Here is a 26,825-nt window from a genome sequence, read left to right as displayed (position 1 = left end):
ACCCTATTTAAAGGAAAAATTCCCAACAGCTAGTTCGAGTGATCCATGTCAAAATGATCTCGACCGTCGATGAGGATCAAGATATCTCTTAATCTCATCCGTCGAATTTTTAATGCATTAAAAAAATTGAAATTCTGCATTTATTTACTCAAAAATATTATTATTTTATTATTTTTAGGTCTTTACTTTATTTTTTTATTTTTTTATTTTTATTATTATTATTATTTTTTTTTTTTTTTCAATTTTTTAATTTTTTATTTTTTAATTTATTTTTAAATGGATCCTCGAACTTAGCCTTTGGAAAAATCACCTAGGACCTAGGACTTAGGACTTATGAGGGGATCAAAACATTTTCTAACCCTCAAAACACTTTACATCATGACTTTTACAACTTTACATCTCAAGGGGGAGAACCCATTTGACATAGACCCTCATAAACCACCCAGTTCTGCGACACAACTATAATCTAGCAGATCAACATACTAGGATTCTCCTAAGATTCTAATGACAAAATCCATTCCGGCTTTGGGGTTAGGCTGAAGGAAAACTCTGCCGATCATGGATCGGTGAGACAAAAAACCTTCCAGAACGTAGATTATCACTAGAAAATTAGGTCCACCTAGGCAATTTACATACATGACTCAACTCTGCTAAGATTATTTACAATTCACACATGCAGATTGGGTTTACAACATAAATTGATCAAGTCGACGATGATTGTCGAATGGCACGGACACGTCAATCAAGCGCTATCCCTTTTGCGAAGAAAAGGGGGTGTACTGCTATGGGAAGTTGACACGTAGTGGTCAACATCTGGCTCCACTTGGGGACACGTTGTTGCACTGTAGGAACGTGAGAATCCAGAATCTGCATCCACGCAACACACAACAAAACATAAGTAGCATCCATCCAAAAATCATCATATAACATTAAGCACAGGAAAGATATAAGCTCTTCATTTATTAACTATCTAGTAACATGAAAAGTAAATCTAATCCTAAAACAAAAATGAAAATGCTAAAAAAAACAAGGAGTAAGGTTAGAAATACAGGGGATGCCCCATGGCATCAGATGTGTTCAATATAGTGTATACTGAGCATTTGCCTGCTTTCAGGCAAATCTGTCGGTTGCTTGTCGGATGTGCCATGTCCAATCCTACATATGGTAGGACTTTTTCCTATCCGAAAATCAAGCTGCTCGCGACTGTCTGATGCATCAAATCTTCTTCTCATTTTCTTCCTCTTGCGCTTTTTCTTCCTGGTAGGCTGTATTATTGATGACGTGGAACTTTCTGTTTCAAAGCTCTTAGATGAAGTATGTAAGATATGTGTGACATGTCTTTCTTCATCTTGCATCTGATCTTTATCGTTTTTAAGTTTATCTGGATCACCTTCAATTAACCACCTTTCAATCGAACCAATGACCTCCTCATAATAAGATGGAGCTTGTTGCAGCAAATGAGAAGGCTCCTGATCTATTGATGTTTCCTGGTTTCTCTCATCCTTAATCCGCTGTTGAAATTTATGTACCTGTATTGTAATGGCATTTATCTGGCTAGAATGTTCAACTTTCATAGCATTGATTTCCCTGGCATGATCTTCTTCCATGGTCAATAACTTTTTCTGAAGACATATCTTATTAGCTTCCATATCTTTTATTACTTTATCGTCTTTTTCCTTTATGGTCATAAAGCAATGCTGCATAGAGTTTATCTCTTCCTTATGATTTGCTTGCATGGTCGTCATTTTTTCCTCTAAGCCTGATAACTTGCTTTGCATAAAACTAATTTCTGTGTCATGATTAGTCTTCATAGCCTCAATTTCCTTAGTATGCTGATTTTGCATGACTTCCATCTCCCTATTACGCTTTTCCAAGTGGGTGCATAAAATTCTCACATCATTGTCGTAATTAGTTTGATTGATCTCCATATTTTTTACCAGCAGCATTAGTTCTTGTATAATTTGCTTATGATCTTCCTTTTCATTGTCAACACTGTTTTTACAATTTGTTTATACTTTTCCACTATGATCTGCAATGGTACAAGTGGATGGCAAATTCTGATATGAAGCATTGTCTTGAAATCTTTCATCGACGGCTGAACCTTTTATAAGATTACTTTCATTCGGTTGCACAATTTTAGGGGCACAAAGCGAGCTATCTAGATCACCATATCTATCTTTAAAAGCATCGACAATGTCTTGTAAAGAAGTGAAGGAATCTTCAGGACAACTATTAAACCAATTCAAAGCATCATCTTCTAAGGAAAGGACAAATAGACGCATTTTGACATCTTCATGATTATACTAAGGAGATCTACAATACATGATCATTATACGAGTAAACAAGCCTAGATTCTTTTTAACAGCGACTGAATCACCACCCGAGAACACAGGTAATTTAGAAATTGCCACCTCCGGAATATCATGGCGAACACCAGTAAAATGACATGGTTTAAACGAATAATCCATGATGAATAATAAGGGATCAAATGGATGATAGAAAGAGATCTCTGCTCAAGAAAATTAATAAATGAAAGAAGTGGAGTCGCCACTTGAACAATGAGTCAAATTCTAGGATCCAAAAAGTAACCAACAAGCTGATATGAGAGAGGCTTCTTGTCTGGGAAAATAAATGAAAAGAAATGGAGTCGCCACCCAAACAAGAAACGAACTAAAGAGAAGTTGTTCATATGACGAAAGAAAGAGATCCAAATGATGCCAAAAAATGTTGAATCTGCCAGCTCAAATGCGAGATGAAAGAATGATGAGCAATGAGAACATGAATGTCGTTGAAACGCCAGGGACAGAAAAACTCTCTCCCCAGCAACGACGCCAAAAATGTTGGCATTGCCGGATCAAACGAATGATAGAAAGATGAACGATGAATGATGAAAAGTCGTTGAAACACCGAGAATAAAGTATCCCTGGCAACGGCGCCAAAAAATATTGTCGCACGGATTGTCACGACAACGCTCAGACCGGGGGCTGTCACCCTGATCCCCGATCTCTCCATTTAAGCCTGTCTCCCGCGGCTAAGGGGGGTAGACCCTATGGGAAAATGGATGACCAACTGTGAATCAGTTGGGTTGGGAGACACGAAGGGAAACCAGCACTAAATTGATTTTATTAATTTACAGACCAGTGCCTTATAAAATAAATGACTAAACGATTATTTATCAAATGCTGCAAAAAACATGGACTTATCATCAATCGTTTATCATCGAAGCTTAACTTTTACCAGATACGAGATAATCAATAAAGGCTCAATGGCTTAATGATACTCCAGCAATTAAAATTTCGAAAGATAAAGTGCTTTAAACAATCACGTAAAATATTAACCAGAGATCACATTCATGTAGTTAATCATTCAGATGAACGTTAAAGCATGTTAAACATTCATTCCTACATCAAAATTTTAGCCTCAACAGAAAAGATAAAACCTAAGATATTCCTGAGCCAACACTGAAAAAAATTTCCCAAAATATTTTTATATTTTTCAGATAAAACAAAATTTTGAAACTAAATGAAACTTTTTAAATCAAAAAAATCTAAATGATATTAAATCTAAACTAAATTAAATGAAAACAATTTCTTTATGCTTTTTTAAAGTTTTATAATTTTTATGAATTTTTTATTGTTATATTTAAAAGAAAAGCTTAAAATTTAAATATAAACTAAACTAAAGCTTATTTCTAAAAAAAAAATATTAAACAAAAGTAGAACCAAAACCCTAACTAAAGGGACTTTTTTTATTTTATATTTTTTATAATTTTTATGATTTTTAAAACTTTAAACTCAAAACTAAAAAAAAAATGAAAAAATAAAATTTAATCTAATCTAAGACTAAACTATAAAAAATTAAATCTAAATTAATAAAAGCTTAAATCTATTTAAAATAATATTAACTCAAAGCTTTAATGAAATTCCAAATTAAATAAAACAAAACCTTAAAAAAAATATAAAATCGACTTTTCTTTCCTTTTTCTTTTTTTTATTTTTATTACAACGTAAAGAATTTAAATTTAAATCTAAATAAGAAAAACGTGAACTAAACTAAAGCAATAAAAGAACTAAGGCTTAACTTATAAACCTAAAACTTACGACTCATATCAAGACCAAAAAAAATCGAATTGGTTATGTGGTTGCAGGCTTGCGTGCGGGCTATAGAGTTTGACGGCGGCAGCGAGGAGTAGCAGCAGCATGAAAGAGAAGAGGCCCACGCAGATTTGCAGGTGGCCCGTCGATCAAATAAACTGTGTTAACCCTTGAAATCGAACAGCAGGAGAAAACGGGGCGGCGGCAGAGATCAGCAATGATGCGTTTGGCAAGGGTGCAGCGAGATGAGGCTGTATGAGGACGCGAAGAAGGTTGCAAGTTGAGCAGCAATGATGAACGCAGGAAAAATGAACGCATAAGAAATCCAATGTATAATGAAACTCAACTCAGAACCCTGGCCCATAAAAATTAAAACGTGGTCTTGTCTTTGCAAGCTCGTGACGGCGGAGAAGGGAATGCTTGCAGGATTGGTAGCTCGAGAAAAAAAAATGAATGTGTGAGGATGACTGAAAGACTGCGTGAGAAAGCAATGGACGCAGAGAGAGGGATGACGCTTCGAGCAAAGGGAGCTGCGGATTAGTAAGATTGAACGAGAGTTGTTGGAGGAAGTGTGAAAATAGACGCAGGTTGAGAAGGGCCTCAAAAAAGAATACGGCTGCAATTTTTCTTTGAAATGCGGATTTGTATAAATGAGTAGCAATTTGATCAGCTGAATGGGCAGCGTGCAGGCAGAGTTAGAATTTGATGGGGAGCACATAAAAATAAAATTCCTGCAAATAATGAAACCCCAGATCTGAAAACCACTGATATTTGAAACCCTTGGACAGCAAAATAGCTTAGACAGACCCTCGGAAATCTTCAGAAAACCATGCAACCTGTAATGGAAAATCACCCAAAAAATAATATGTGCATAAAAACAAAACTAAAACCCTAGATCAGCTAAATAATTACAATATTTACAGATTAACGACTCTTAAATAGCCAAATGTGTCAATAATCACAGTAATATTATCATAATTTAATTTTAATGTAAGACGCTTCAGAAAACCCTGCATGCATTCATAAAAAATATTTCGAATGATAAGCCCAGGATCAAGAACTGGCTGGGCTCTTTCAGAAAACACAACCCGGGAGTTGGCTAGTTCAGCCGAGAACTTCCCCTAACGCCCGGTAAACTCAAAACTAAGATTTCCTGCACAGCTTACAATCAACCATTAACAAAGAGGGAAAAACCGATAGTGAAACCCAGATCAAATGGAGATACCTGCCACTATATTTCAGAATCTAAACTATCATTCAAACCCCAAAGATCAAACAAGATGCCTGTGCCTAGATCAATCTTCATTAAGCTATCCTCAATGGCTGAAAATAAAATTATGCAGAAAAATAAAACAATCTTACAGCATTTCCAGAAGAGTAACACCAGCAAGATTTTTAACCCCAAAGTCTTCCTTTATTGCACAAAATATGACTACAAGAGAGCTTTCCTTAGCACCAGACTCTCAGATCCAATTTGATCTCAAATGACCCCTAGCACCTTATTTAAAGGAAAAATTCCCAACAGCTAGTTTGAGTGATCCATGTCAAAATGATCTCGACCGTCGATGAGGATCAAGATATCTCTTAATCTCATCCGTCGAATTTTTAATGCATTAAAAAAATTGAAATTCTGCATTTATTTACTCAAAAATATTATTATTTTATTATTTTTAGGTCTTTACTTTATTTTTTTATTTTTATTTATTATTATTATTATTATTATTATTTAATTTTTCAATTTTTTAATTTTTTATTTTTTAATTTATTTTTAAATGGATCCTCGAACTTAACCTTTGGAAAAATCACCTAGGACCTAGGACTTAGGGCTTATGAGGGGATCAAAACATTTTCTAACCCTCAAGACACTTTACATCATGACTTTTACAACTTTACATCTCAAGGGGGAGAACCCATTTGACATAGACCCTCATAAACCACCTAGTTCTGTGACACAACTATAATCTAGCAGATCAACATACTAGGATTCTCCTAAGATTCTAATGACAAAATCCATTCCGGCTTTGGGGTTACGCTGAAGGAAAACTCTGCCGATCATGGATCGGTGAGACGAAAAACCTTCCGGAACGTATATTATCACTAGAAAATTAGGTCCACCTAGGCAATTTACATACATGACTCAACTCTGCTAAGATTATTTACAATTCACACATGCAGACTGGGTTTACAACATAAATTGTTCAAGTCGACGATGATTGTCGAATGGCACGGACACGTCAATCAAGCGCTATCCCTTTTACGAAGAAAAGGGGGTGTACTGCTATGGGAAGTTGACACGTAGTGGTCAACACTACCTAATAGTCTTCGTATGGTTTATCTTATGCCACTAATATTATTGACCAATTAGAAATAGAAGATTTCAATAGTAAATGCAGCAGAAACAGTAAAGATCATAAAGAGACAGCCAAGCACAATAGAGACAACAAATTTTCCTTGGGAAACCCAAACTTTGGAGAAAACCCAGCAACTCTTCTTCTAGGATAAATTTTCTTCAGCAAGGTTTACAATTCCAAATTGTCTAGAAATCTATGCCAAAATCAAAGTCTAAATTGTAGGAATTTATAGGGTAAGTTCCTTAGATAGAACACCAAAGGATACCGCTCACAAACAGATCACAGATCAGTACACCAGTATTCTTGACGTGGTTAAAACCTTCAAAGAGGGAAACAGTCCAGAGCATGAGCCAACGCAGCCACTTCAGACAATTTATTAATGTAAAAGAAAGAAAATTACATAAGCTTCTCTCATGAATGGTCACCTAACAAATGACTCTCCATGCTCTTTAAATAGAGATCATGGACCAATCATGTGTTGAGCCACGGATCAAGTGTCGGTAATACCGAGGAGAGAATGAACCATCATATCACTTCATGTCTAGAACATATCGTGACCGTCGGATTGTAAGTTACAAAAAGTACATACTAAAGAAACACACTTTACCTAACTATACACTAGACCAAGTTATACTTAATTATTTCCTGTGTGTTGGAATATCCTAACATCCCCCCTTAAGAACAACTTGGGATAGGATTGAAGGATGTACAAAGATGACACAATAGGAGAAGGAAGGAGGCATTAGAGCTTATCCCCACTTAGTGACAATTTCCTGAGCTCTAACCATAAATCGAAGTTTAGTAAACTTCGCCTCTATGAGAGCCATTGTAAAGATGTCTGCAACTTGATCATCGGTTGAACAATATTGCACTTCAAAAACATGGTCATGAATGAGCTTTCTGATGAAGTGTGTGTGTATTTCAATGTGTTTGTTGCGCTGATGTTGGACTAGATCTTTGTATAGTTGAATGGCACTTTGATTATCACACCAAAGTGTAGTCGGATGTTGCTATTGAAAACCAAACTCTAATAGGATCTGACGAAACCACGGGGCTTCCTTACTAGCTTCAACGGCGCCACGATACTCTGCTTCTGCTGAAGAAAGAGAAATGGCACTTTGTTTCTTGCAAGCCCATGTAATAGGTCCAAAACCAAGAGTGAAGACATAACCTGCAGTAGACTTCCAATCATCAGGGTCACCAGCCCAATTAGAATCATTGAAACCAACCAATAGAGGAGATGCTTCTGCACTGTAATGAATCCCAAACTGAATTGCACCTCGAACATAACGAAGTATTATTTTAGTTGCTTTCCAGTGACTTTCATGTGGGTTTTGCAAAAACCGAGCAACAAGGCCAATAGCAAAGGAAAGATCAGGTCGGGTATGGGTCAGATACAAAAGTTTTCCAACAAGCTGACAGTGTAAGGTAGCATCAACTTCAGGGGAAGTACAAGTGACTGAAAGTTTGGCTCCAGACTGAAAGGGAGAAGGGGTTGGCTTATAGTCTTCCATGTGAAAGTGGTATAGAAGATCACGGGCATACTTGGACTGGTAAAGGGAAATGCCTTCTTTGGATTGCAAGACTTGAAGACCAAGAAAATAATGCAGCTGTCCTAAGTCTGTCATTTTAAACTGCTTTTTAAGGTTGGACTTCACATGGTTTATAAGGTTGGGGTCACTACCAGTAAGGATAATATCATCAACATAAAGAACAAGAATGATAAAGACTTACCCACTTTCTTGGTGTAGACAGTATTGTTAGAATGACACCTAGAAAAGCCAGTATCTAAAATAAAGTTATCCATTTTGGCATACCAAGCCCGAGGGGCTTGCTTGAGACCATAAAGGGATTTTTTAAGCCGACATACAAGGCTGGAGTCTGTTTGTATAAAGCCAGCAGGTTGTTCCAGAATCCATATAGATTTCTTCATGCAAGTCCCCATGCAAAAAGGCGGATTTAACATCCATCTAATGGACTTCCCATTTGAAAGAGGCAACAAGGGAAAGAACAAAGCGGATAGAGTTCATTTTGGCAACAGGGAAGAAGGTTTCAGTATAGTCAATGCCTTCAACTTGTGAAAAACCCTTAGCAACAAGACGAGCTTTATGTTTATCAACTTTTCCATCTGGTCCAAACTTGGTTCTGTAAACCCATTTGCATCTAACAAGTTTTCGTCCTTTTGGAAGAGGAACAAGGTCCCATGTATCATTTGCCAATAATGAACGATATTCTTCATTCATAGCTGCGTCCCAATCTGGATGGCCTGAAGCTTCTGCAAAGGTGTCAAGATCATAATTTGCTGAAGCTTGAGCCAGTAAAGAAGAGGCTCTATCAAACTGAGAACGTGTATGACATTAATCTGTAGGATCACCTGCAAGAGCACCTGTTGCATCCCGAGTAGCGCGGACCCATTTTGGAAGCTGAGGAGCTGAAGGAGGATCCCGAGAAGGTGGGGGAGGATTGTCATCCTCGTTGTCATCATCTGAAGAAGGAATATTTTCAAAAGTAGAAGGGATAGAGAGAGGTGGCACATCTGCCGAACTAGGCTCGTAGGCCGATATATTTTCAGCAAACTTTACATCTCTTCTAATGATAACATTTTTGGATTTAGGTTGAAGAAGTCTATATCCTTTAACATCTTCAGAATATCCAACAAAAATACAATTTTCACTCTTAGGTTCTAAGGCTTTATGTTTTTCATCTGGAATATGGGTCCATGCTTCACTTCCAAAAACATGAAAGTGACTTACATCTGGTTTAATTGAGCTCCATGCTTCTTCTGGAGTGATATTCTTTAAAACCTTAGTAGGAGTGTGATTTACTATGTAATTTGCACACTTAATTGCTTCTGCCCAAAAGTTAAGACAAAGTCCTTTAGATTGAAGCATATAATTAGCCATTTCCTTTAAGGTGCGATTCTTCCTTTCAACTACACCATTTTGTTGTGGAGTATATGGAACAGTATGTCGCAATTGAATTCCATGCTTAGTGCAAAAGTTGATGAATTTGTTGTTAACATATTCTCTGCCATTATCTCGATCTTAGCTTAAGAATTTGATGTCCAGATTGTTTCTCAACAGAGGCCTTAAAGGCCAAGAACATGTTAAAGACTTCACTCTTGAGTTTTAAGAAGTATACCCAAGTGCGTCTGGAGAAATCATCAATGAAAGTTAAGAAATATGTGTAGCCAGAGAATGAAACAACTAGAAGTGGACCACATAAATCACTATGCACAAACTGTAAAGGGGCTGAGGCGTGCCAAGAGCCACGTTTTTCAAAACTATCCCAATGATGTTTTCCAAGTACACATCTAGAACAAACACCATCTCTGCAAGATACCATAGGAAGACCTATCACCATATTTTCTTTACATAGATTTTGAAGGGAGCAATAGTTTAAGTGACCAAATCACTCATGCCAAAGTTTGTTCACTTCATCATTATGAGCAACAAATACCAAGGGAAGAGTTGATGACCCAAAGTTGTTAAACTTATACAACCTTGTAGAATCATCAGCAATACCAGTAGCTAAAATCTGTCTAGGATCTCTTAGGTCCTTAATTACAATATCACGAGGTGAAAATTCAACGGTTTTACCTTCACCTGAATGAGTTATCTGATATACAGATAGAAGATTGCAGGATAAGGTAGGAACACATAATACATCATTAAATTGACCATTGTCTAGATGAATAGTTCCAGTCCCTACAACACTAAGAGATCTATCATCACCAACATATATATTTTTGGTGTTACAATTATTTAATAAAGAAAACATGGCTTTGTATTTGGCCATGTGATAAGAAGCTCCAAAATCAATAAGCCACTTATGAGAATGAGAAGAAGAAGATACATTTAGTGCATAACCAAACCGAGATGCTTCACAAACACATGCAGAAAGTGTTATTCCTGAAGATGAAGTTGAAGTTGAAGAGTGATCCAAATGGATGTTATGCTTCTTCATTGCTGATTCCAAGGCTTCCGTCTTCTTAAAGCATTTGGATTCTAAGTGACCATCATGATTACAAAAGTTGCAATGTCTATCAGTCTTCTTCCCTTTGTTTTTAGTTGCCTTATCATTTTGTTGAGTTGATTTTTCATTGTGAGACTGAAATTGCTTAGGACCCTTGTTTGGTTTAAGACCATTCTTTTTAGGATGCTACTTTTTAGGATTCTTTGAACTTGGTTGTTGTTGGGCCGCTAAGGCTTTCTTAGAAGAGTTTCCAGTATTAAGAAGACCAAGATATAAGAATTTTTCTTGTTCTCTTATTAAAGAATCACAAAAGGCATCAAAAGAGGGAGACTTGTAGTCTTTTCCTTGAGAAATAAAGGCTTCTCTAGTAGAATGGAAGGTGGAAACAAACACAGAGTAGGTTGGTCCTAACTTTGTAAGAATGGAATAGATAAGGCTACCACCTTCCTTAACACCTTCCAAGAGAAGTCTAAGGGTCTTGAACTTAGACAAAAAATCTTCAATGGAAGAAAAATGATTGGGGTCCAAATTAAGCAACTCATTTTCAAGTTAATGGGCTCTAATTTCATTTTTAATTCCAAAAACTTTATTGAGTTTTTTCTTTGTTTCATCGAGGATATCAATTTCTGCGATATAGAATCTAAGGTTTGGAGAAATAGACATCCCTATTAACCCATGTGCTTGATCTTGTTTATTTTCCCTTTTGGCTTGCTTTTTTTCATCTTGAGGTTTAGACTCTTGGCCTGAAGCTATTCTATAAAGACCTTTACTTCTAATTAAATCCACCATGTAAGATAGTCATTGAAAGTAGTTGGTGTTGTCAAGAATAATGATCCAGGTGGATGTTGGTGGCCACCCACCTATCCCATTTGGACCCCCACAACTGTCTCTTTCAGCTTTTTCAGTTTCCTAAATTGTATTACAACTTACTATTTTTAGCAGTTTTTCGGGTCCTGAACTTCCGGAGCCGTTTTGAGGCCCTAAACGACGTTTTTTGGGAAATCTAGGACAACATGGGTCCATGGACCCATGTTGCCTCCCAAAGTGGTAGTACTCGGATAGATCTTTCTAACGAGCTATCGTACGCGTCAAACAGAGATCGTATGCCAAAGTTACGACCCCGGGAAATTGATGTACCAATTTACCCAAACGGGGCCCACAATTTGGCGTTTCATCTTCTAGGGTTAGGTTTTGGGATGTGAAGTGTTTTCCATTGTTTCTCAACAATAAATAGGCCTTCGAGCCTCATTGTAACACAGTTCAGAACAGTTCAGAGGCATATAGCCGCACATCTCTTCTCAGAGATAAGCTACCATCGCCCTAGCTGGTTTATTTCCATTTCTGGTTGTAAGCATATTTCAGTATTTTACAGTAATGAAATGAAGTATTATTTCCACTGCATCTTTGTATTTATGGTTATCTCATCTCTGTATTTATGGTTCTCTGTAATTTGTTGCGTTCTTGTTTAAATTCGGATCAGTGGTATCAGAGCGGTCTATTTTTCTCTATTTTTCTTTGCATGTCCCCAACGAGGTCGGGATATAAGGAGTTGGGGCTTGAACTGGTCGAACCTTTGCAAGACCAGTCTCGTAAATCCTGATGGCCTCCCATGGCGGATGAGAAGAAAGACGAGGGGGCAGGAGATCCTATCAAAATCTTGCTCGAAGAAGCGCTCGAGCGGCAAAGGAACGCGATGATGGATAGCTTTGCGCAGATCCTTCAGCGGCTAACCAAAGGCGACGCATCGGCTTCCAACAGCTACTCTGGAAACACCACACCGTTTAAGGTACAAGTTAATTTTGAAATCCCCATCTTCGAGGGTCAAATAGACGCAAATGCCATAGATAAATGGTTAAATCTACTAGATGGGTATTTTTCTGTTCATGAATTTTCAAATCGGGAAAAGATTGTTTTCGCTCTTCTCAAAGCAGCCCCCCACGTCAAGCACTGGTGGGAAACCTATTGCGAGCAGAAGGATGAAAGTACAGGCTCACTATTTTCAGCCGCACCTACTTGGAATGACTTCCGGGATGCCATCAAGGAGCAGTATTACCCTGTCAGAAGCTATGAGGACAAATACATCAAATGGACCACACTGCGGCAGGGACGAGACCAAGATGTGCCGGAGTTCACAAACATTTTTCATACCCTTCGCACGCAGTTGGGTATCAAAGATTCTGAGCTGCATCTGGTACTCAAATACCGCGGCTGCCTACACAGATACACCCAGGAAGAGATGGGGTTCTTGAACATCTTCTCACTCGGCACAACATACCGATACGCTGTCAAAATCGAGCAAAAGTTCAAACAGAAGAAGCGAGACTTTGGATCTGCAAATCCGAAGCCCAAAGGACAAAGCCAAGGCGGGGTGACCTAAGACAACCCGTCGAAGCCGCAAGAAAAGAACAACACCACGACGCCGAAGAAGGACACAGGAAAGTGGTGTGAGTTCCACAAGAGTCCCACTCACAACACAAGTGAGTGTCGGACCAAGTAGTCGCTGGTGGTCGAGTTGAAGGCTTCCGAATCAAATGCATGTTCTGACCCGGAGCCAGAACCTGACAAAGGGAATGGCAAAGGGAAGCAGATCATTGATGCGGATCCCAGCGCCACTGTTGCCACTGCCAAGATCCAGAAGAATGAACCTGCAGATCCAGAAGAGGGGGAGCATCTTTTCCACTCACAGATGTGGATGAAGGGTTCGCCGCTGCAATTCATTGTCGACAGTGGCAGCCAAAAGAACCTCATTTCAGCAGAGGCCGTGAAGCGGTTGGGCCTACCGACTACACCGCACCCGCAACCGTACAGTATCGGGTGGCTTCACGAAGGACGAGATCTAAAAGTTCGCCAGTAGTGCTGCCTTCCCTACAGCATCAAACCCTTCACAGACGACGTATTGTGTGATGTTACACCTCTGGATGTTTGTGATGTATTATTAGGCCAGCCATACTTGTGGAGGCGACATGCTGTGTATGAGTCCAGGCCTCGTGCTGTCATTATTTCTTTGAATAATTCATTATACAGGATACCAGAGATAGCCCCACCTACCACCACATCTTTGATCACCGCTAAGAAAGGCAGCAAGCTCATCTCCCAGACCAGGAAATTCATTTGTCTGGTTCACTCCCAAAGTAAGGGGAAGATTGTCATCACATCCATGACCCCCGCGAAGGGTTCCTCCATGCAGCAGCAGCAGCAGCAAAGGGATACAGTCATGACAAGACACAGGAACAACTTCTCCTCACCCACAAGGGTACCACACAAGTTTCAGGTGGGCGACAAAGTTTGGTTGCATCTGCAGAGAGAACGCCTTACCAGAACCCATCAGAAACTCAGACCACTCCGACATGGTCCTTACACCAGTACCAAGGCTACAGGTAACAATGCTTTGAAGCATAGCATTCCTCCATTCCTTCGCTTGCACCAAGTGATCAATGTGGACCGTCGTCGACCATGCTTCCCACCATTTCTGAACACATCAGAGATTGTAAAACAGCTCACCAGGGACCAAGTTCAGCAGATGGAGGAACTCAACGCAATGGGGACCATTACTTCCTAAGGGGGGAGGAATGATCCAGGTGGATGTTGGTGGCCACCCACCTATCCCATTTGGACCCCCACAACTGTCTCTTTCAGCTTTTTCAGTTTCCTAAATTGTAGCACAACTTACTATTTTTAGCAGTTTTTCGGGTCCTGAACTTCCAGAGCCGTTTTGAGGCCCTAAACGACGTTTTTTGGGAAATACCCATGTTGCCTCCCAAAGTGGTAGTACTCGGATAGATCTTTCTAACGAGCTATCGTACGCGTCAAACGGAGATCGTATGCCAAAGTTACAACCCCGGGAAATTGATATACCAATTTACCCAAACGGGGCCCACAATTTGGCGTTTCATCTTCTAGAGTTAGGTTTTGGGATGTGAAGGGTTTTCCATTGTTTCTCAACAATAAATAGGCCTTCGAGCCTCATTGTAACACAGTTCAGAACAGTTCAGAGGCATGTAGCCGCACATCTCTTCTCAGAGATAAGCTACCATCGCCCTAGCTGGTTTATTTCCATTTCTGGTTGTAAGCATATTTCAGTATTTTACAATAATGAAATGAAATATTATTTCCGCTGCATCTTTGTATTTATGGTTATCTCATCTCTGTATTTATGGTTATCTATGTAATTTGTTGCGTTCCTGTTTAAATTCGGATCAAATAACTAGGCATGGACTTTCCATTTCAAAAAAAACTGAAGTTGTATATGTTGAAACTAAGTGTTCAAATGGAAAGATCTCAAAAATTAGGCCAATTAAACAAACAGCTCTGAAAACAGCTTCCAAATGAAAAAGTTTTGGTTTTTTGAAGAAAAGTTGTTGAAGATGCCAACGAACCACGTGAATGTTTGAAAGTTGATGATAATGTTATATTTATAAAAAAAAAAAATCCCCCATTTTCCAAACTTAATCTAATTAGCTCACTTTTAAAAAAGAGATTACTTTATGTGACCACTTGTATAAATAAGTGAAAGTCACTTTTACAATGGTACTTTATGAACTATCCACTAAATTGTAACTTAAATAAAAGATAAAGTGACTTTAGAATTATAAGTGACTCACTTTTTTATAATGGATGAGAACACTTTTACATAAAGTAACTTTCAAACATAAGTTACATGTGCTTTTTGAAAAAGTAACTCAACAAAAAGAAAGACTTTAACCCAAGACCTCTATTCTCATAAAGTAACTTTAGACCAAGTGAGCTAGTTTAAAAGATTAGTAGTTTGTGGAGAGGAGGAAGGGTTTTTTTTTTTTTTGCTCACTGAAGCTTTGGGGTGCGTGCTTACTTGAAAAACCTCTTTTTGCCTACAAAACAAAAAAAAAACCACACAAACCAAACAAACAAACAAAAGTATCCAAGCCTTACGGCTTAAAGTTAGATTTGGCCGAAAACTATATATTTTCCTTAATGTTTCTGATTTTCCGAGATCACACTAAGGTGCAGTGGAAAAGAGCATACGCATGAGAAAAATCCTTTCTTTTTGTTTCTGGTTTGCCCAGATCACACAGAGTCGTGAGGGAAAGAGCATACACAGAAATGAAAAATATAGATCCGATAATAAAAAAAATTATATAAGACTATAAACCAAAATAAATGGAGAGATAAATAACTATAACTGCAAATAAACATTGTATACCTCCAGATCTTAAAAATGACGTAGCTAGGGCTACCAGAAACCTTTTCGCGTGAAACGAAAGGGGTTCCTCACTAGAACAGATGCTCCTAACACAATAGAGCAATCTTCTCGGCCCTAAAGCGGTCAAAAACAGTAGATCTAGGAAACGACAGTCGAATGCAGTTGTACTGACTTCGGATTTGGATCACCAACGAATGCGGCCCTCCAATAGCTCTGATACCATGTAGGAATTTACAAGGTAAGTTCCTTAGATAGAACACCAAAGGATACCGCTCACAAACAGATCATAGATCAGTACACCAATATTCTTGACGTGGCTAAAACCCTCAAAAAAGGAAATAGTCCACGCCTGAGCCAACGCAGCCACTTCAAGCAATTTATTAATGTAAAAGAAAGAAAATTTACATAAACTTCTCTCATGAACGGTCACCTAACAAATGGCCCTCCATACTCTTCAAATAGAGATCATGGACCAATTGGGTGTTAAGCCACGGATCAAGTGTCGGTAATACCGAGGATAGAATTAACCGTCGGATCACTTCACGTCTAGAACATATCGTGACTGTCAAATTGTAAGTTGCAAAAAGTACATACTAAATAAACACATTTTACCTAACTATACACTAGACCAAGTTATACTTAATTATTTCCTATGTGTCAGAATATCCTAACATAAACCCTAGTCAAACCTAATCAAAAAGAAGATAAACTTCAGCTTAGTCAAAATCAAGCAATTCCTCCTCCTTTCTCCACACGTGTGAGTTTTCTAGAAGGGATAAGATGTTGTTGATTGATGAATCCAAATTTGTCAAAGTGGAGATGTCTCATGTGTATATATACTTGTCAAAATGGATAAATTTTACCAAGGGCCACACACTTTCATGGCGAGGCTGACTTGACAATTTAGAGCCTACATGAAGCCCCCCAAAAAATAGAGTTTTTATTTTTATTTTCATAATTTTCCTAGGCCGACTAGGAGCCCTTTTGGCATGTAGGAAAACCTCCCGATGCTACACAAAAATCAACAATTATCCTAAGTTGCATGGTTTGTATTCAAGTTCAATCAACAACAATGAAATCGAGGGAACAAAAATCATGCAAGCGCAAAAAATATGATAGAATTTGCCCTTGAGTTTGGCAAAAAGAATTAAACATATGCAATTAAATTTCAGGTTTGTGGCAATTTAAATTAACAATTGACAACACATTTAATTCTTAAATACCTCACTATCTTAAAATTCCAATTAAAATAATATGATTTAAAAGAATAATAGGTATGGTGGTCTACTGGTTAAATCCTCAAGTTGTATGACAGAGGTCTTGGGTTCAAATTTATTTCTCTTGTTTAATGTCTAGTCCCTTTGACCTGTTTTGCTCTTTCATGGGCACTAACTAAATAGCATTTTGTTTCATTTCTTATATTAAATTTTCCATATGAATCAGAATTGTGGCAATTTGTTAAAATTGGATACTAGGGCCAAATTCCACCTTAGGATAGCTCATATGATGGAGATGATTATTGCATTGGATTCCTCTTTTTGAGAGGTCCAATTTTGATATAAAGATCATCTCATTCTAACAAGCAGAATGGAATTTTGAATTTATTCTTTCTCATGCACATATTGTCAAGGTCGGCCTCAGTCAAATGTAGGATCATGAAGCCCAATGGATGTGTCTCCTCACCCTCAATAAAGAGTATAAATAGGAATGACCTCTCTCTCATTTGGACATCACTCATCTCATCAAATGTCTCTCTCTCTCTCCTCTCTTGATTGGTTCGTACAGCTTGGAGGCAGCTTCTTCCTACTTCGCACGTGTGAGAGACGGACGATTTTCTGGGTTAGTCTGCTGGCCGAAAATTTCAGGAAACAGGTCACCGTTGACCAAGACTGTTTGACCATGTGTTGACTTTGATCTTGAGGGCAGAATTCCAATTTTTGAAGGCCGCATTGATTGGCACAGTTTTCAAGGTGATTGGGACAGTTTGATTAGTTTGACTTCAGTTGACTTCAGCCTTTGACGGTAGAAATTACAGCAGCATTTGACTGGGTTGACTAAATAGTTTTTGGGCCGACTTTGATCCTCTTGGAAGGTCGAATTCTTCTGTTGTTGACCGAGCTGCTTGGAGGACATTTTGGAGTTGCTTTGACCACCGTTGAATTTCTGGTTAGGACTGCAGTTGACTGTTGTTGACTGATGATTTGACAGGACTATTTTGGGCATGTAATTCTGATATTTGTACTCTCTCTTTCTACTGAACTATTGAAGAATAATAAGAAGATTTGATCAAAGGGTTTCTCCACATTGGGGTTTGTCCCTAGCATCTGCCATATCTTGTGTCCTCTTGTCTTGGCTTGTCTTCAGCACATGTTTTTATGTTCTATCTGCATTTACTATCAATGTGTTTAAGATAATGTGATTGCTACTAAGTATAATTGGAAATTGTCATTGGGCTGATAAGGAACATTTAAGTAAATTGTGCTAAAGCATAGAACATACCATTGTTATCTAAAATTAACATGGTATCAGAGCTCAGGGGAAGACAAACCCCAAACAAGAGTGAAGCAACGCAATCACTAAGAGAAGTTGTTGGACAAGGACTTGGAACTAGTCCCAATGACGACTACATCTTTCTTCAAATCCGAGGACAAGCTTAAGGACAAATATGATTATCATGCATGGAAGATGACTCTAGATTTGACATTGGAAGAAAATGATGCTATGGACTATGTCAAAGGAAGAGTAGTGGAGCCTCCTTCAAATGCATCCGCAGCTACACAAACAAAGTACAAGAAAGGTGAGGTTAAAGCTAAGAAAATTATTATTGATTCTATTCACAAACCTTTGGTTCCCTATATTTCTGATTTGGAAACATCTAAGGAGATGTATAACAAGCTAGTTGGGATGTTCAAAGTAAATAATGCAAATCAAGTTCTCTTTCTTAAGAACAAGTTGAAAGACATCAAGATGGATAGAGGAGAATCCATCTAATCCTACTTCATGAGGATTACCGAGATCAAGAATGATCTCCTATCTATTGGAGAAGTCATTGGTGACCAGGAGCTCACTCTGATTTCTCTTGGAGGCCTTACAAAAGAATGGGATTTGTTCAATGCTACCATCCTCAACAATGACAGGATTCCGGGATTTGTGAATTATTGACTAGATGCACTCAAGAAGAAATGAGGATGATGGAAAGAGACAAGCCCTCAAATGGAAACAATCCTACCGCCTTCTCCGCTCATTCTAAGAGGAGGAACAATTTTGGTCCAAGGAATCAAGGACAAGGGTTCTAGCCCGGATTCAAAGAAGGAAGAAAAGGAATATGCTTCAATTGTAACAGGTTTGGCCACTTTGCTATAGAGTGTCCTCACAAGAAGGATACTCCAAGAGATGATGACAACAATAACAACAAATTCAAGAGCAATGGCAATCAAAGGAACAACAAGTTCAACAAGAAAAGGAAAGAGAATTGTTCCCGCTACTCAAAATGGAAATGGTCATCGTCCCAAGAAGTCGAGAAACTCTAGGTATGAAGAAGTTAATGTTGTAAAGCAAAAATAATTTTATCTTATTTCTGCCCTCACCACCGCCTCTCCTCCGAATACATTGGATCATTGGTTGATTGATAGTGGTGCCTCAAGGCACTTCACTGGGTACAAGGAGGCCCTCTCAAACTTGGTTGAAAAGAAGACAAATATGGAGATTATACGTGGGGATAATGCCACTTATCCCATGAAAGGAATTGGGATTGTTGCTCTTCACTTAAATCAAGGTCAAACCCTCCACTTACAAGAAGTACTAAATGTACCTGGTCTGAAAAAGAGCTTGGTCTCTATTTCTGCGATGCAAGACAAAGGTTTCAAGGTGACATTCATTGATGGGAAAGTCGTTTGGCAAAGGAACCCAAGAGTTGCATTCACTCTTGGATTCAAGGTTGAAGGTCTCTATCAAGTTGGAAGAAGTCCATTAGGAGAAATGACTTGTGATACTTCTCTTCAATCTAAATTATGGCACCGAAGATTTGCTAACCTTCATTTCAAAGCCTTACCTGATGTAAAGAAGATGGTCACAGGTATGCCTAAATTCAACTTAAATCATGAAGGTGTTTTTCAGGGATGTGAAGTTGGAAAACATACAAGGGGGACCATTCCCCTCGAGTGAAACTCAAACCACCGATATTCTTCAATTGGTCCATTCTAATCTATCAGGTATGTTTCCCGTGACATCTTTGGGTGGATATTTGTACTATGTTATTTTTGTGGATGACTTCTCTCGCAAAACATGGATCTATTTCTTAAAGAAGAAGGATGAAGTATTCAAATGGTTCTGCTCTTTCAAAGCCTTGGTCGAGAATCAAACAAGGAAGAAGATCAAAATATTGAGGACCGATAATGGGACTGAATATGATTCAAATGAATTCAAAGACTATTGTAGAGAAGTTGGCATTAAGAGGGAGACCACTACTGCATATACTCCTAAACAAAATGGTGTTGTCGAAAGGAAGAATCGTACTATAATAGAAGCCACCCATGTTATGCTACATGATCAAGGTCTTCCGAAGTTCTTATGGGGAGAAGCTGCCAACACTGTTGTGTATGCCCAAAACAGATGCCCACATCAAGCTTTAGACTTCAAGATACCCAAAGAAGTTTTCACCGGTAACAAAACCTAATGTTTCTCATTTTCGAATTTTTGGTTGTCCCGTATATTTTCATGTGCAGAAAGAGAAAAGAAACAAAATAGATGCATCTAGGAAGAAAGGAACGTTTGTGGGCTACAATGAAACTTCAAAGGCATATAGAATATATGTGCCTAGTCAAAGGCAAGTGGAATTAAGTCATGATGTCACTTTAAAATCAAGATTTTGCTCTTAGAAAGATCTGAGATCTTCCTATCCCTAGGAAGGACAATGATGATGTTGATCCAAAAAAGCAAGATGAACCTTCGTCTGATGAACCGATGCCCAATGTGGAAGGTTCGATGGATCCCATTGATCCACCTCCTAGTGAGCCCTCTACTTCAAGAAAAAGACCTTTGTGGCTCAAAGATACTCTTGAAGATGCTGAGAAACATATTGCACCGAGGGGGACATTTCGTGAAAGCAAGAAGCTGAATAGGTACCAAGGGTACTTAGCTTCCATGAGTACCATTGTACAATCTAAGCCTTGTACATTCGAAGAAGCTGTGAAGCAACAAGTTTGGAAGGATGCGATGAACAAGGAGTATGAGTCGATCATGAAGAATGATGTCTGGGATGTGGTTCCTAGACCCAAGGACAAGTCAGTGGTCACTTCTAAATGGCTCTACAAGATCAAACATGGAGCTGATGGGAGTGTTGAAAAGTTCAAGCCCAAATTTGTTGCTTGAGGCTTCTCTCAAAAGGAAGGAGTAGACTATGATGAGATACTTGCACCAGTTTCCTGATATACCACCAACTATTCAATTATAGCCCTTGTTGCCTCGCAAGGATGGAGCCTACACCAGATGGATGTCAAAATTGCTTTCTTGCATGGTTCGCTTAAGGAGGAAGTCTATGTGGAACAACCCGAGGGGTTCGAGGTTCAAGATCGTAAGACACATGTATGCAGGTTGAAGAAAGCCTTCTATGGGTTGAAGCAAGCCCCTAGGGCTTGGTATGAGAGGATCGATAGCTATCTTATGAAGTTGGGATTTACAAGGAGTGACGCTGACCCGAACCTATACTTCAAGGTTGAAAAGGACAGACCTCTCATTCTGGTCCTTTATGTAGATGATCTCTTTCTGACAAGTGATGACCCTCACATTCATCAATGCAAGAGGGAGTTAGCTTCCGAGTTCGAGATGAAGGACCTAGAACTGATGCATTATTTCCTAGGGCTGGAAGTCTGGCAAAAGCCAAGTAAGATTTTCCTTTCTCAAGGAAAATGCATTGTGAAGCTACTTGAGAGATGTGGGATGGTGGATTGCAAGTCCTTGACTGCTCCGATGGAACTCAACTTTAAGAAGTTATGTGGAAGTGTTGTTGGGCCCGAATTAGCAAACCTTTCTGAGTATCGTCAACTTGTGGGGAGGCCTAATGTTTTTGGTCAACTCTTGTCCTAACATATGCTTCGCTGTGAACACGTTGAGTCAGTTTATGGTCGAGCCTCATCACATTCATTGGATTGCTGCTAAGATTCTCTTGAGATATCTCTGGGGCACAATCCAATATGGACTGAGATACACTGTCGGGAACTTTAGGCTACATGGATATTCAAACGCTGACTGGGCTGGCAGTGTGGTGGATCGTAAGAGCACGTCTAGGTGTTGCTTCTCTTTGGGGTCTGCTTCAATATCTTGGATGAGCAGGAAGCAAAAATCGGTTGCACTATGTTAAAATTGGCAACTAGGGCCAAAATCCATGTGGGTCTTCTTATTAATGGCAGCTGATATTTTTCATGGATTCCTCTCGTCGAGAGGTGTAGGATTGATCTAAAGATCATCCGATTCTGACATGTATTCATGGAGACATGAATTTATTTGTGTTATGTGACAATTTGTCAAGGTCGGCTAGCGACCAAATTGCCCCCACTTGTCCTCAACGTTTTACTATAAATAGAGGTGACCTTCAAGTCATTTTCACACACACTCTTGTGATCTCTTTTCATTTTTGTTTTGGGTTTTGATGAAGGAGAGATCTAGAGGGAGTGCTCTAGGCTCTACGTTGCCCTAATGGAGAAGCTCTAGCGCTGCCCTAATGAAGCCCTAACGTTGCCCTAATGAAGAAGCCCTAATGTGCCCTAATGAAGAAGCCCTAATGCTGCCCTAGCAGTCATGAAAGAAAGACCTCAACGCAGTCATGAAGGAGGCTTCTATAAGTGCAGCAAGGAGAAGTTCTAATGTTGTCAATTTGCCCTAAATGCAGAGATCCTTATGTGACCTAAACGCTGTCCTGGAGGAGTCATAGAAGACATCTAGGACGCAGTCAAGGAGAGTATCTTCGCAGCAAGATCTGGCCTTCTATATGCTACTCAAAGCTGCAGTCAATGAGGGTTTATACGCTGTCATGAGCTGGTGTTCTAGCGTGCCCTAGACGCAGTCAAGGAAGAGATTTATATGTTGTCCAAGGAAGGGATCTAATCCGCAGTCTAAACGCAGTCAAGAGGCACTCATACGTAGCCTAATCTAGGAGCCCTAATCCGCAATTTGATGAGGCTCCTATCTTCCCTAGCCGCAGTCCAATAAGGAGGTTCCATCCTTTACCAATCAAGGAGTTTAAGTTGCATTCAGGTGTGCCCTCTTCCGCTGTCAAAGTAGGGCTAGTGCTGCCCTTGTCCCAGTCCTAAAGGAGGACATCTTGGCTACAGCAAATAAAGGAGGAAAGCCTTAATTGAAGGAGCCCTTATCTATGTATGAAAGGACCCTTAGATGCTACAACTAAACCGTAGCAAGGGTAATTACATTACAACAGAGGATCTGTGATATTGTCACATTGTTGTAGGTGGCAGCATAACTGTTTGGGCATGTTAGTATTGTTCCTGAGGTCGATTTAAAGAGAAGAAGAATCTGCAGTAAGGAGGTGCTTGTGACTGCTGTTTGTAGGCTGACTGGGTCACTATGTGTAGGGACAAGCACAATGAATATGCTGCCTGAAGACTATGTGTTAGGCCACAGGCCATAACATCACAGTCAATTTCGTATGGATATTTGAGGGCTCAAATCGTTAGCATTATGTATGGAGTTGTAGTGTATAATACTGTTGAGATCTCAAACTATTAGAGGGTTGTATGATGTTGCTGCAATATGAGGTTGACAGAGCTATTGTCATAGCGATGGATGCAGCATTGCATTGGATGCAGCATGGTGATGGAATCACCTTGGAGAATCAGTTGAAGAAGTATGCCTTCACCTGAGTTCAGAATTGCAGTCCATGTCATCAGATCTGCAACCTCATTATGTCATCTTCATGGTGAAGATCTCTGATGTCTGATCTTCTATCTTGTCAAGTCAAAGTGTTGACTTCTGATGTATATGTACTATCTCTCTCTCTGCTGAACTATTGAAGAATATAAGAAGAATTGATCAAGGGTTTCCTCACATTGGGGTTTGTCACTGGCTGGCGCCACATCTTGTGTCCTCTTGTGTTGGCTTGTTTTCAGCGATTTATGTTTATGTTCTATCTGCACTTTACTACCATGTTGATGTGATTGCTAATCTAAATATTGTCATTGGACTCATATGGAAAAATTGAAGTAAATTGCGTTAAGCATAAAACATACCTAAAATTAACATGGTATCAGAGGTGAGGTGAAGACAAAGCCCAACAAGAGTGAAAGAGCAATCACCGAAGACAGTTGGAAAGGACAAAAGGCTCAATGGGTTCCTCTTCCCTCTTCAAATTCACCAAGGATGAAGTCGAAGCAAAGAAGGCTATCAGAGTGGCGCAGCGGATGCATCTAGTGGCCTACCTAAAGGTCACTTCAATGGGAAGTCCAGATCTAAGGGTGGAAGGAAAGGCAGATGCCTTGCTTGCAATGAGTCTGGCCACTATGCGAAGGAGTGTCCGAATAGAAGGGGCACATCACTTGATGATGATAACAATCATTCCAGGAATGACAAGTAAAATGGCAAAGGAAAAAGGAATGCAGGTCATCAAGGAAATGGCCGACTCTTCAAAAAAGCAAGGAACTCCATTTATGAAGAATCAAATGTTGTTTCTGATAAGCAAAAGGAGTATTATATTATATTGACCCTCTCCACTACTTCTCCTCCGGACTCTTTGGGAAGCTAACTTATTGATAGTAGTGCTTCAAGGCACTTCATTGAATACTAGGAAGCACTCTCTAATTTGATAAAGAAGGAGACAATCGTGGAGATTATTCTTGGAGACGATGTCAACTATCCCGGAAAGGATGTATGGAATGCCACCCTTCAATTGAATGAGGGTAGCACGATTCAGTTACAAGAAGTTCTCTATGTACCTGATCTCAAGAAGAACCTGGTGTCCATTTCAGCAATAGAAGTCAAAGGTTTCAAGGTGGCATTCAAAGATGGAAAGATACGTGTTTGGAAAAGAAATTTTCAAGATGCTTTTATTCATGGGTTCAGGGTCGGCAATTTGTATCAAGTTGCAGGAAGTCCAATGGTGACCATGTCATGTGACACATCTCTTCTATGGCACCGGAGGTTTGCCCATCTTCACTGTGGGGCCCTACCCGATATGAGACAGATGGTGACAGGGATGCCTGAATTCAAGGAAGAGTGTGAAGGTACATGTCCGAGATGTACCGAAGGAAATCTTACAAGGGGACCGCTCCCCTCATGTAATAGCTCTCTGAGGTGACCCTAACTCCAAAAATTAGAATCTAATGTTAAGTCAGTCTCCTAGAAATACAAAAACCTATCAAATGCAGAATTGGGAGTCTGCAGCCAAATGCTTTCAAAAAGGCAGCAAAGTAATCTAATTTATCAACGTTTTGAAAGTGATTCAAGAAACATGCCTTGAGGGGCTCCAGTGCATAGAGCAGACATCCTTTTACTTAGATGCCAGGTCTGAGGGGTAGCTATTCCACAAAAATTGCCGGGGGCTTGCACCCACCCTCATCCCTATAAACTCGTGCCATTCAGATGGGCTATAGAACGGCAGGAATAGTAACTTGGTGGATGGATTATTACTCTATCAACCTCCCTGGAAAACCAACGCCACCCCACTGGCAAATTTATCGACATCGGTAAGGAGCCATTTTGTACGAATGATAAGGTATAATTTCTGCAATAATGACAAGGAAGCTGAACAATGAAACCTATTACTATTCTTGTTGAATATAAATAGGCAAGACACAGGGCCAAGGCGCTTGATCCATGGAAGCTCAACAGAGTTTTAATTGGTTGAACAAAATCCATGGTGCCTCTAAGAACCATAATCATCAACAACATAGAAGACTTACTAATGCAAAATTATCCAGCAGCACGCATATAATAAGAATCTAATTTTAGCTGGGATAAAGTTCAGAACTCATTCAATATTTTCAGAGGAAATTCATTGCATCACGCTTGCTTCGAAACATCTCACGGAGAGACCTATGAACACTCAAATTATATGGAGATCACGGGCTATGGTGACCACTCGGAATTTCAGCAGAGCCTAAAACCCGGAAAATTTATAATTTATATGAAGAAACAAATTTTTAAAGTTTACCCGTTCTGCCGTCCAGTTGCCCGCGACACTGTGTATGGTAATCACCTGCGCTAAGGTGTGTAATCCAACGGCTTTAAGACGGCTGGAGACTACGCTCCTCATCACCATCTGCTACTGCTGCCCGCTCATTCCAATTGTAGCCTTGTTAGACAGAACACTGTAGCCCATTTCCAATATTTTAGCCTTTGAGTCTCCACGGTCTTAAAAACTATGACATTGACACATTTTGCAAATTGAAGCTTAATAATTTTTCCCAGCAATAGTTGCAGGCGTGATCAAACTCTCCGTATTGTCAATGTCGAGGTGTATAGCTTGTTGTAAACCATGGTTGCTAAGTAAATAGAAGTAGCAATGTCAACTGCTTTATAGGGGTTGTTTGTTAATTATGGTTAGGTCACTTCATTGATGATAACCACTTTGTTGGGTTAGAGAGTTATTTGAATGGAATGATGCAAGGAGAATTTATCGTTTTTTTTTTAATTAGGTGTGACCACTCGACAATGAGCTCACATAATATGTTGTAGTTCTACGCACTCTTTTAAGTATATCTAAGGTCTTCCAATATGTAGATTTAATTTATACAGATCATTTTGATATTTTATCATCTTGATATTTACTAATAATTATGATAATTAGTAACATAATTTTAATTATGGAAATATATATATATATATATATATATATATATATATTAATTAAAGGGAAATAAAAGGTATTTAATTTAAGTGAGATATCTAGTTTTTATGTAGGATAAAGCAATAAGGTTGTGTTTTAATTATTAAGATGGATTATCGTTATAATAATGATGCAAAATAAAAGCAAAAGTATTTATTAAAAATAATATGTATAGGAAGTGATAGGTACATAATACGCAAGTCTACAATATAACTAATTGAATGGCAACATATCATTACTCTAAAAACTATTATTGAAAAGTAAAATGTTGATGAAACTATTTCAAATTAAAAAAGGGCAATTGGAAGGTAAAAGGGCAGGTATTTACATAGGAGATATTGGAAAGAAATCTAGATGTTGCAATGAAGTGGAAGAAAAACAAGATGTTTCCT

The 26,825-nt window shown here is 38.9% G+C and overlaps 1 protein-coding gene across 4 annotated transcripts in view; it reads right to left on the bottom strand.

The window, feature by feature from the left end:
• Positions 1-26,080, bottom strand: part of LOC149263633 (uncharacterized) — a 313,839-nt gene extending 287,759 nt beyond the window's left edge. For all 4 annotated transcript variants that reach the window (XR_016259290.1, XM_089426542.1, XM_089426545.1 and 1 more), the window contains exon 1: positions 25,759-26,080. Coding sequence is in view for 3 of the 4 variants with exons in the window: in XM_089426542.1 (XP_089282668.1) it covers positions 25,759-25,866 (108 nt within the window). In the remaining variant the exon portion in view is untranslated. The remainder of the gene's footprint in view (positions 1-25,758) is intronic.
• Positions 26,081-26,825: the final 745 nt, after the last annotated feature.

The sequence above is a fragment of the Pinus tabuliformis genome, chromosome 6, assembly GCF_031772625.1.
Source record: "Pinus tabuliformis cultivar Carrire ecotype Pingquan chromosome 6, CPIR1, whole genome shotgun sequence".
Lineage (NCBI taxonomy): Eukaryota > Viridiplantae > Streptophyta > Pinopsida > Pinales > Pinaceae > Pinus > Pinus tabuliformis.
The sequence above is the reverse complement of the archived record's forward strand: the minus strand, read 5'-3'. Positions and strand labels throughout refer to the sequence as shown.